This window comes from Nycticebus coucang, chromosome 22 (assembly GCF_027406575.1).
Source record: "Nycticebus coucang isolate mNycCou1 chromosome 22, mNycCou1.pri, whole genome shotgun sequence".
Taxonomy (NCBI): Eukaryota; Metazoa; Chordata; class Mammalia; order Primates; family Lorisidae; genus Nycticebus; species Nycticebus coucang.
In genome coordinates, this window is record NC_069801.1 from 45,095,816 (window position 1) to 45,109,024 (window position 13,209).

General features: G+C 36.3%; 1 protein-coding gene across 3 annotated transcripts in view; it reads right to left on the minus strand.

Moving 5' to 3' along the window:
• The window catches only part of SPATA6 (spermatogenesis associated 6), a 143,786-nt gene that overhangs the window by 39,404 nt on the left and 91,173 nt on the right, over positions 1 to 13,209 (minus strand). For all 3 annotated transcript variants that reach the window (XM_053576009.1, XM_053576010.1, XM_053576011.1), the window contains one exon: positions 5,238 to 5,422. In XM_053576009.1, coding sequence (XP_053431984.1) covers positions 5,238 to 5,422 — 185 coding nt within the window. The remainder of the gene's footprint in view (positions 1 to 5,237; positions 5,423 to 13,209) is intronic.

Here is a 13,209-nt window from a genome sequence, read left to right on the forward strand (position 1 = left end):
AGGAAGACAAAAAAGAAATTTTTGCAATTTCCCAAACATCCACGCCTGAAGACATTTTTATCCTTATCATCATGTGAAAACGTATGCAAGATTAAAGTAACTTTTTTTTTTTTTTTTTGCAGTTATTGGCCAGGGATGGGTTTGAACCTGCCACCTCCGGCATATGGGGCTGGCACCCTACTCCTTTTAAGTCACAGGCACTGCCCAAAGTAACATATTTTTTTCCTTGGGCTAAAGATGGAGGGGAAACATCGTATCAGGTACTGATGGAAAGCCATACTATTAAGTGTTCACAATATGTTCAATAGATAGTCTTAATAATAAAGTTAGGCAGATATTAGAGAGAACATACTTATATATCTGACCACTTTGATGATTTCTATACATAATCTTTATCTCTAATTAAAGATATAGATTTTCATATTAACAGAATTGAATATAGAATGCCTTACTACTGCTTTTAAAACTAATTCTTATTCTACGGGGCGGCGCCTGTGGCTCAGTCGGTAAGGCGCCAGCCCCATATACCGAGGGTGGGGGGTTCAAACCCGGCCCCGGCCAAACTGCAACCAAAAAATAGCCGGGCGTTGTGGCGGACGCCTGTAGTCCCAGCTACTCGGGAGGCTGAGGCAAGAGAATCGCTTAAGCCCGGGAGTTGGAGGTTGCTGTGAGCTGTGTGAGGCCACGGCACTCTACCAAGGGCCATAAAGTGAGACTCTGTCTCTACAAAAAAAAAAAAAAAAAAAAACTAATTCTTATTCTTTAGTAATTGATCAGACTCTCAAACTATGTGGAAGAAATTCCTTTTTGCATACAAAAAATAAAACTACTTTTACAAAATGTACGTAATATATGAAAATATTATTTGAAATCCAATCCAATCATATTCTTTCAGAATACAGAGGAACATAGAAATGAAATGGTCCCTTCTTAATACAGATGGTATCACTTCTCTAGTCTCTCTGTGAGATAAATTCACTTTAAAAAGAAAGAAATATTGAAAAATAGGTAAGAAAAACATGATTTTTATTAGAGTCTGAGGGTTGAAAGATGTCAAAGAACAGAGCATCCCTTCCTCTTTCTTACACCCTTCCCAATTCAAAACTGACACTAGTATAATTAAGCTATTCTATTTTACATAATAATGAAAATTTCCACCTAATTATAATACATCTATTTGAAGTATTATTGATAATTTCTTTATAAAGAAATAGGTAAAATGTAGATTTTCTTAAATCTTTGTTTTTTTCTTCCCTGTTTGTTCTGAAAAGCTATAATTATATATGTTTACTTTATTTTATTTATTTTTTTTGAGACAGTCTCACTTTGTCACCCTTGGTAGAATGCCGTGGCATGACAGCTCACAGCAACCTCAAACTCCTGGGCCTAAGTGATTCTCTTGCTTCAGCCTCCCAAGTAGCTGGAACCACAGGCACCTGCCACAAAGCCCGGATATTTTTAGAGACGAGGTCTCTCTCTGGCTCAGGCTGCTCTGCAACCTGTGAGCTCAGGCAATCCACCTGCCTTGGCCTCCCAAGTGGTGGGATTACTAGCATGAGCCACAGCACCCAGCAATTATCTGTGTTTAAACTAAGTACAAGCTACTGAGCTACTAAGCAGCATAAACGGGTTATATAACCTACTTTAAAGAACACACTCAATAATGGATAGTCAAATATATTCAAATGTTAATCTCCGGCATGTATAAAACCTAGACCTACTGCACCTATGCAAATCCATTGGCAGCCTTTATTATTTGCATGTACCTAGCACATCTTGTAAATCCGAGATGCAACTATGTGGCTCCAACGATCCCCTGGATCTCTTTAATGATACATTAGAGGATCCACTAGTCTGTGCTGTGTATAAGAAATGCTTGCCTACCAATCTAAAGATTTACTCCACTTACAAAAATCAAAACTTTAAGCATGATTCAAAAGAATATCAGCTCCTTTTTAATTAAATTTGCTAGTATTTCTTAGTCTAATTTTAGAAATAACTCTAAAACTTAATACAAATTTTACATCACAACATTAATATTTATACACTGAGAAGAAAACTGCTTCTGAAACATCACACTTATAATAAGAAGTGAAGCCATTTTATGATGTGCTAACTTTATTGGAGGAATTTTTCAAATGGGCTCAAAGCAAATAGTACCTTTACTATAAAGAAATTAATTTATTAAGTAGCAATAAAGTTTTTAAAAATCTGTTTATTCACACATATGATTAAGAAGTCAGCACTTTACTACAATCTTAGAAAAATTTATTTAATTTCAATGAATATTTAAGACAGGTAAACTCCTATAGCTGTATGTTCTGTCATACAGCTGCCAGGCAAAACTTCCAATTTTTCCTGAGACATAGCATCTATATTTACATCAATTTAAATTGTTTATTTCAATGGATCATGTAAACACCCTGCAAATATATTTTGAATATAACTTCAGTGGAGAACTTATACACCTAGAAAGGACAGGAGACAATAGCTGGAATAAATTGAGTACAAGGATAAAGTAACACAGAACTAAAATGGATAACTGTACTACAAATAAATTTATTATGTCAGTAAATATGAAATGTTTGATTTTGAATCAAAGTTTAGTTTTTTATATCTCAAACAAGAAGCAGTACAGTTAATCAAAGTATGCTCCTGAACTATCAACACAGTTTTGCCATCTTAATAGTAGCTTTGTATGCCAGCAGTGAAGAAGCCTAGAAAGCAAGTGGCAATGAATCATAAAAGGCATTTTCCACAGCTTGTTGGGAATTGAGTCTTTTTCCTTGCAAGAAGTGGTCCAAAGCCTAGAAGTGGTAATCAGTGCAAGGTCTGTTGAATATGGTGGATGATGGAATGTTTCCAAGTCTAGCGTCTGTAGTTTGAACAGCATTATTTGTGCAATACGTGATCAAGTGTTGTCTTGCAAGCGGATGGATCTGTGTCTACTGACGAACCTCAGCTACTTAACCACAGCATCCTCATCTCATCCAACTGGTTGCAGTGGACATGTACTGTAACTGACTGACCAGGTTTCATAAAGGTATAGTGAATAATACCAGCACTGGACCACCAAATAGACACCATTAGCTTTTTTGATGAATATTCGGTTTTGGATTATGTTTCAGCACTTCATCTTGATCCAACCACTGTATCAAACATTTGTGATTGTCAGAAAGAATCCATTTTTCACCACACATATCAATACAGTATAGAAATAGTGCAGCTTTATGTCGTGAATGCAATTAAAGGCAAGCTAGCAAACAGTTTCTCTTCTGATGTTTGTTTAATTCATGCATGAACCCATCTATTCAGCTTCTTTCCCTTGCCATTAGTTTCAAATAGTCCAATATTACTAGAATAGTGATATCAGACCTTGATGCTAATTCATGTGTACCTTGAGATGGCTTTGCGTCCACTCCAGCTTTGAGCTCATCATTATACACCTTAGTCTCAGAATGCCCACGTAGCTGATTTTCGAGAGTAAAATCACCAGAATGGAACTTCTCAAATCACCAACATACTGTGCATTCATTAGCCACATGCTTCCCAAACACTTCGTTGATATTTTGAGCTGCCTGTGCTGCACTGATTCCATGAAAGAACTCATATTCGAAAATAACACAAACTTTTTACTTCCTCAAGGTTTCAAAAAACACTGGAGGCCCAGTGCGGTGGTTCACGCCTATAATCCTAGCACTCTGGGAAGGTGACGTAGATCACTTGAGCTCAGGAGTTTGAGACCAGCCGGAACAAGAGTGAAACCCTGTCACTACCAAAAATTAAAAACAAACAAACAAAAAGCTAGCCAGGCATCAAGGCTGGCATTTATAATTCCAACTATGTGGGAAGCTGAGGTAAGAGGATCTCTTAAGTCCAGGAGATTGAGTTTGCTGTGAGCTATGATGCCACTGCACTCTACCCAGGGCAACAGAGTGAGACTCGGTCTCAAACAAACAAACAAACAAAAAAAAATTCTGGCAACCTTACAGATATGGCAAAGGACCTAATCAACAAAACCATAAGAGTTTAATTCCAAAAGTAAAAAGAAAGTGGTACTAACTGTATGTTTGAACATCTGAGCAGATGTGGAAATCAATGGAAGTCCCCTGATGCTGACATACAAGTTATTAGACTTCAGAAGAAAACCTTTTCTTTAAGAGTTTCTCTTGAACGTTTAGAGTGTATGTGTACTTATATCAATGACTTGATGATCCCCTCAGATATGACTCTAATGGACTAGAAGCAACATTAATAAAAATTCCCTATCTCAGGATTGAGGTCTCCAACAAGCCTCCATATGTCCATTTTGAATGCTTACAAAGCTAATGAGGAAAATTACAAACCTATGTGTTCATAATAGGGGTGTTTTAATAAAGCATCCAAACTAACTCCCATATTTCAATCATCACTTTTGATGAACTTTTGAGAGTATGAACTTTTGTCATACTCTCTACAGCTAATTAAATAAATCTTTGTTCATTATGCCTGATGGCCTAGAATGGTGCAGCAATTCAGTGTGCTTTTTGATACCATCTTTAAATACAGACTGATATCCAGGTTGTTGACAGTATTATCTCAAATTTCTATAATTTTTTTATAATCAGGATTGATTTTTTTCTAATTATAACAAAAATCAGTTTTTTAGGTTACTATTTATGACAGAGGCAAGGAGTTTCCAATTTAGGGTTTTAAAAATATGAAAAGGAATTATTTCTTTCACATCCAAATAATAAGTACCCAACTCTGGCTGCCAAAACATTTTGAGAGGGGAGAGCTAGAATCTTTACATGATTAAGATACTCTTGGAGAGTTGAAGGAAGCCTATTTGCGGAAACTAAACACCATTTACAAATATATAAATCACCATTATCACAATGTGGAAAATATAACCTATACTATTTTTGTACTTAAGGCATGCCTATCACACTAAATCCCTATGAATCTACTAAAATAAACTATCATATATGGTAGTTTTCATTTTTGAGAACTACAGTATTTAATTAGGGCTAGTGTGACCCGTATCTAGTTAATAAACTCATTTCCAGACAATGAAACTAGTGAGGAATATCTAACACTGTACAATATATAACATATTTTAAACAAAAACAATTTAAAGAAACCTCTTAAAATTAAATTATACTTTTACAAATAATCGGTTCATATACATAACTGCTGTCTTCTTCTTTCTAATGCTGATTATTCAAAAGATTAGTACAAAAATAGTGACTACTTACCTTTCCCTGATAGAAGCTCTATTTAAGACGGGGCTTGGAGAATGCTTCGGCATTGTTGAGGGTGCTGAATGGACTAGTAAGTTCCTTGTTGAATGTTGGGACTTGCCGCAGGCTCTTGGGCTCAAATATTCATCACATCTTTCCAAAGAGTCATCGAAGTCTCTCCCATGGGGTGTCCTGATAACCTATTTTTAAAAATTACATACACATACATGTGTATATAATACACATAGTAGCATAATATATAGTAACCCAGTACATGTAGTAGCATTATACACACATAACTTTTATAAAAGTAATAAAACAAATATAAGCCACAGTTATATGTGAAGGTAACTATATGAAATATTACAGTTAAGTCAAGTTTAAAAAACACTGAGAATGGACCTATGGGTGTTAGCAAAAATGAGGTCATCAGGAACATTAATAAGAGCAGCTCTGATAAAATGTTAAGACTGAAAATCTGTAGGTGAGTTCCAGAGAGAATAAGAGGAGAGGAATTGGATTCGTTTAATAAATATTTGAATTCTAGTCACTTTCTAAGTGTTGAACAAAATGAACCATAGTGAACAAAATAAAGTCCCTACCTTTAAAAGTTTATGTTCCAGCAGGCTGTTTGCTAAATATTTAATCTTTAAGAAAGTTATCTAATTCTTCTCAGACTCATATCCCTTATGAGGATACCATACAGATCTTCATAATTTACGTAAAGTACCTTGCTTATTATCTAGCTGTATAAATTACACCTAAGTCATTATTAAAAAATCAGTTCAATATAGCTTTTGTTTCAATGCTACTACAATTTTCACTGCTTTTCAGAATTACTAATACAACAAATGGTAATCCAGCCGTCAGCTGAGAGAATCAAGTTTCCATTCCAGAACCAAACAGGACAGAGTTCAAATGACTTAGTTTATAAGCCCCAATAACTGACCAAAAAGACACATGAGATCTACATTGAATAAATGAAAAAATGAAAATCACTTCATTGTTAGCTATTCACAGACACAAAACAAAAACACAGTAAATGTTAAAAACAAGATCAAGCATTAGGCTATGCCACAGAAACAAATTAAGTTTGAAAATCAGTAGCTTAATATAGTAAAACTTCATTTTCCCTCTACTATATGGTAATGCATTTTAGCAAAAGAAATTACACTTCATAAAATCACCCAAGTGCCTATTCTTATAGAACATGCTGGACAACTTATAACTATACCATGTAGAACATGAGGCCTCATTGTCACTTTAAAAGAGTGAGTCTGATACACTTATATGCTTTGCCCTGGAAGGGAACCATATAATTTCTCAGAATCCATTGTCTAGAACAAGGCCCCATCTACCTGCAAAAGGGCTTTGAAATATGGGAGGGCGCATGAACAGGTAATAAGTAACACCTGTTTCTGCTGTATCCATTATCACCACTTGTACTCAGCATTGTATTGAAGATCCTAGTAAGCTGAGACAAAGAAATAATTTGAAAAGAAAAAACAATTAATTACTGTAAGATGGTAAGTTTACCTCTATAAAAAATTTTAAGAACATCTATGTCAAGATTGTTTAATAAAAATCAATTCCAAACTTATATAGTATATCAGGAAAACAACACAAAATGTAATTTTACAAAAAAAAATAATTTACAATAGGAACAAATTAAAGATTTCCAGGAATAAATCAAACAATGTAAACACATTAATGGAAAAACATATAATAATTAGTGAGATAAGAGAACTGAGACCACCTGGACTCATATAGCTTAACTATCAGAACAAAGAACTAACGACCCCCTACTTCAACATGACTTTCTCATCAGTTCCTCAAGAAATTGCTGCCCTGGAAAATAAAAGCTATAAACCAGTAAATAACTTCATTAACTTACTCAAGACTTTCCCATAAATCATTTATCTGAACAGACTGGCTCAATCATCAATCAGCTACCTTGTTGAAACAACAGATTCTTAATCTGGGCAAAAAGTCCCTTTAACAGGACAACAGATCACTTAGCTGGACAAATCCCTTCCTTATCAAATAACTGTATACGTATCAAGATTTCCTTTAAAACCCTGGCTTTTGTATTCATTAATCCTAAACTTTCATATCACAAACTTTGCTGACTAGTTTCCTATGTTGAAAGCCCTTCCTTAAAACACTCAAGCCTCGACTCCAAAACCCCATCAATATCTGCCACTGAAGTTCCCCTTTCAGAGGCAATACTAAGACGGAAGATGGTGCTCTCCTCTGCTGTGTTATGTCATAAACTCAGCTTTGCTTGCTATCAGCACATTTTTAGTTGCTATGATGGACTTCTGGTGAGTTGGCAGATGACAATTCTGAATGTCCACCAAGATCCAAAAGATCACCTTGCTGCCACAGCTAAGATTCTCAACTTAGAAATAAGTCAATTCTTTTGAGACCCTTTGAGCCACTGTCCTCAGAGAACTTGAGGACAAACTAGATGAGTCTTGGTGTTGACTCTGAGCTTCAATTTGTTTTTGTTAAACTCTCAAATGCTGAGTTACTCTGTCTCCTAGGAATGTTCTATTACTTTTAAGTAATCTTTTCATTACCTTATTGTATCTGAAAACATGTATGCTAAGTTGAAATCTGTCTTATTACTAATAACTTTTTGTGCTGAGTGTACATGTATAAGCTCCCATGGAAGTGAATAGGCACAAGCCACTAAATCCATCCTTGAGTCAGGCCCATGGACTGACGGGCTCAGCTGTTCTCATTGTACCAGCAGCCTTACAGTAAAAACTCCGCCTTGGGTTGCTTGTCAAAATAATGTGAAAACTTTTCTCAGCTTTTCTCTTGTTTTCTTCACAGGAACAATTATCTATGGCAGAGATTGCCCCTAAACCTTCCATCTTTCTGAAAGGTCTGTCAAATCTCCAATTTAAGGCAACTATTAAACTGAGGTCCAAACACACATGTACAAGTACTGCACTTGATCAATATCGCCAGACTCCTACTGGATTGTTTTAGTTCGGGCCCACGCCCCTCAAAATTAGATTAGGGTTTCTTACATGTATGCAGACTACAACTTTAAATTGCACGTTTAGTTTTTCAAACAGCATAATTTTACCTACGATATTTTAGAATCACAGTGGCTACTTTGCAGAATTTTTTTATGTCAACAAAATTGTTCATTTGAAAGAATGAAAAGGACAAAAATCATACATATCCAATGGTCTAGATTTCACAATGGCTAGGACAAAATTTTTTAAATTATATTCTAAAAATTGCTTCCTTTAAAGATTTACTAGCCAAGACAAATAAACAGGAAATGTGAAATTTGAAACAATCTCTTTTAGATGCCTTCACATTCCACCTTAAATGAAACGGCATTCATCCCATTATTCCTTATCTCCTGTCCTATGTTTTCCCATTACCATCAGGACCCGCCTTCCTGCCTGCTTTCCTTTCCATCTAACCTACATGAAACAAAGCTCAATAACTTCTTCAAGTTAAATCCCCTTCAGAATAGAACAAGTACTATGTGGTTAATTTTTAAGCTCTAGTCTGGTTCTGAACTGAAAACCATTATCAGAGACTATCCAAAGCCACAAAAGATCCACAGGAATTTACAGAAGCATTTAGAATTCTGTGAACTCCAAACTACTCTTTACACCTATTGCTATCTCAATAAATGGTATCATCAAAACACTGAGTTGTAAAAATCAGATCTAAGAACCCTTAACATTGCACAGCTAAGCTCCTCCCAGTGCTTTCTGATTTTGAAGTATTACTAGCTATTTTGCCTAGTTTTTCCTGGAATAAAAAAAAAGTGTAGTTAATAATTTTTGGGGGATCTTGTTGATTTTTAATTTACTGTAAATACAGAAATGTCTTTACGATATCAAGTCTTTCTTTATAAGAACATACTACAGTCATGTGTCACTTAACAACAGGGATATATTCTGAGAAATGTGTCATTAGGTGATTTCATTGTTGTGAGAACATTATAAAGTGTACTTACACAAACCTAGATGGTACACCCTTTTGCACACCAAGGCTTTGCACAATAAAGTATTTAGGATATACTTTATTGCCTACTGCTCCTAGGCTACACACCTGTACAGCACATTAATGTACTCAATATGATGGTAATTATTTGTCTATCTAAATGTAGAAAAAGTATACTAAAAATACAGTATTAGCATCTTAGGGAACCACCATTATATGTGTGGTCTATCAGTCACCAAAACAATATCAGATGACACATCTTTTCCATTTATCAAGTCTACTTCTCCACCAACATAAATTCTTAATAACTGTTTTATCTCTACTGCTATCAACCTCCATTACTACCAGCCCTATCCAGTCTATCATCATCTCCCACACTGACTATCTAATAGTCTACAGTAGACATACATACTAGTATCCACTCCTTTCCCAGCCCAAGGCATTTTCCATACCACAATCCAGAGCGATATTTTCAAAGTACAGATCTAACCATGTTACCTTCCTGTTTAAAATAATTTCATTTGCTTTCCCATTGTACGTAGGATAATTACCAAAATTCCTAACATGGCCTAAAAGACTTGATCCCTGTCTGTTTCTCCAGACCCCGTTTGTATCATGGACCTACTCATGTCTGTACTTGCAGCAGCACTGGCCACTTCACTACTTAGCCACTGTACTTTTATAAATGTTATTTCTCCTTTCCCCTTGCACACACTCTTTACTCCCCTGTTCACGTAATAAATTTCTATTCATCTTCAGAGCTCAAGGTCCTCAAGATACCTTTTCCATTCTCCTTGACCAGGTCAAATCCTCAAGTGTCAAAGCAGTATGTTGTCCTCCACAATATTAACCACAGTTCTAGGCATATATGAATTTTTGTGTTAATACCTTATTCCCTATGAAATATCTGTGAGGACATAGATGATTTCTAGTTCTGCTAAATTTTTATTACCAACATAGTAGTTTCAGTCACATAATCTTTTTTTTTTTTTAAGGGAAAGAGAGAAGTTGGGAGAGAAGAGGGACATAATATTCTCAATGTGACAGCAATGGCTAGCCATCCACAACTCAGCTTTCCCTTCTCCACAGCTGAATTGTTGCTAAGAAGCAATCTTTGCATTTAGGTGAAAAAGTTATTAGTTCTTGGCAACATAAAGTAGGCAAGAATACCAAGTGTCAATTCTAGGCCCAGGGTTTTAAGAAACAGATAAGCCTTCTTCAAGTTCTCTTTCAACTTCCACCAAGTGGAAGAGGACAGCAAGGCCCTAGGCCTAGGGTAATGCAAAGGCAGAAGATGGATCATCACATGAAAAAACAACAAGTAGATCAAAAGTATCCTCAGTTTAACTATTAAATGATTAAAAGCTAAATTTCTATTATATTAAGTTTCTGATGTTTAGAGGTTTATTCTCTTAATGTAATGGCCTTAACAGAAACCAACATACACACTGGCTAATCAGTTGGACACAGACAGCAGGGGAACAGCTATTTTCAAACGGAAAATTTAAGATGCATAGAATGCTGTGGCAATAACAACATTTATTTATTTATTTATTTTTTGCTACAGAATCTCACTCTGTTGCCCTAGGTAGAATGCTGTGGTGCTGTCATAGTTGCTCACAGCAACTTCAAACTTCAACTTCAAACTCTCGGGCTCAAATGATCCTCATGTCTCAGGTTCCCTAGTAGCTGGGACTATTGGCACCTGCCATAACACCCAACTAATTTTTCTATTTTTAATAGAGACGGGGTCTCCCTCTTGCTCAGGCTAGTCTCAAACTCCTGAGCTTAACTGATCCTCCCACCTCAGCCTCCCAGAGTGCTAGGATTTTTACACCTACACCATGTTTTACACCTGTACTTTGCTGATTACAGGTGTGAGCCACCACCTAGGCCTAACCATTTAATAAAACTATAGTCTGCAATAGCTTGGAAGACAGGCAGTTTTTAGGCTCACTTCTCTAGGGAAACAGCTTGAAAGAGAAATAAGAGTACTTAGTGTTGGCTATTATTGGTCAGCAGCAAGAGCTTTCAAGAAAGTGATGAGCTCATATGGAATCAAGTTAAGTGTCCCTTGGTTGATAAATGGATGAAGCACTTCCTTCACAGGCACACACACACACACAATGGTATATACTATTCAGCCTTAAAAAGGAAATCCCATCATTTTTAAGAACATGCATGAACCTAGAGGATATTATGTTACATAAAATACACTGGGTATAAAGAAATAAATACTGCATGATCTCACTTGTATCTGGAATCTAAAAAGGTGAACTCACAGAAGCAGAGAGTAGGACGGTTGCCAGGGGCTGGGAGTGGGGGGGCTGGGAAAGAATGGGGAGAAGTTGGTTAAAGGGTACAGAGTTTCAGGTAGACATGATGAATAAGTTCTGGAGATCTAATGTACAGCATAGTGACCATAGTTAACAATAATGTATTATATACCAGGAAATTGCTTAGATTTTCAATATTCCCACCACAAAAAAGTGAATAGATATGTTAATTAGGTCAATTTTATCATTTTTGCAGCATGTACATATATCAAAATATGCTGTGCCATAAATATACATTATTTGGGGGGAAAATAAAAGGAAGTGATGAATTCAGGAGAAAACTCTCTTATCTATAAAAAATACATCTGTCCAGAGAACTCAGACATGGTACCACTTTTCTAGAAAATTTTCTGTAAGTACTTCCACCTTATAGCACTTTTCCTTATAGAAATCCTATAGTGTTCTTCCACCTTAATTATTAACGACTACACATCCGTAAGAAAACAATACTTTATTCTTTTCATGTGCAATGCTATGGTTATATTTCTATAAAAATCTACCTCTTAAATACAAAAATAATCCTCCAAGGGAAGCCCCAAAAGGAAAGAATCCAGAGGTGAAAGTGGAAAGAAATTAAAGATGGGTTGAAGTGTAATTCTTTGAAGAACTCATTTAGAAAACAGACCTATTAATACCTACCTTTACATGGACCAGCCAACTTACAGCTGGATTTTATCTACCTTCAGATAAATATATTGGCTCGGCACCCATAGCACAGTGGTGAGGGCACCAGCCACATACACCATGGGTGGCGGGTTCAAACCCAGCCCAGGACAGCTAAACAACAATAGCAACTGCTACAAAAAATACCCGGGCATTATGGTGGGCACCTGTAGTCCCAGCTACTTGGGTGACTGAGGCAAGAGAATCGCTTAAGCCCAAAAGTTTGAGGTTGCTGTGAGCTGTGACAGCATTGCCACAGCACTCTACCAAGGGTGACATAATAAGACTGCCTCCAAAAAAAAATATACATATATACACTTTGGCCCTCTCTCTCCATTCTCTATTTTTATATAATCAGTGTCCAGGTTACAAATGAGATAGGTTCTGTAGGCTTGTTCTTAAGCTAAACTTGTATGTAAATTAGAACAGGCACATTTATCTATTACCAATAATAGGCCCTGTTCGAAAGTGCAAGCTGTACGTAAGTCAGATGTTTGTAACTTGTGAATACCTGTAGATCTGTTCTAGTCACACAATATACATATGTTATAAATTTACACTGTATATTAGACAATGAGCTAAGTACCACCAACTATCAATAAATAAGGCCAATAAGGTCTTTGTCAAACTGTATGTGTGTGTGTTTGCATAAATTCTGCATAATAGGGTAGGGATGGATTAGACAAATTATGGCAGGCCCAATCTACACCACAGAAAGACTTCAGGCAGAACCCCGTACAAACACTATACACGAATAGCCCTATCTACACAAATGCCATCATAGACAACACTAATGCTTCTCAAATGAGAATCCTTGAATAGGTAGTAAGAGAGGTGCATAATAAACTTGTTAAAAATAAAAAATTCCAGGGCGGCGCCTGTGGCTCAGTTGGTAGGGAGCCGGCCCCATATACCGAGGGTCATGGGTTCAAACCCGGCCCCGGCCAAACTGCAACCAAAAAATAGCCGGGCGTTGTGGCGGGCGCCTGTAGTCCCAGCTACTGGGG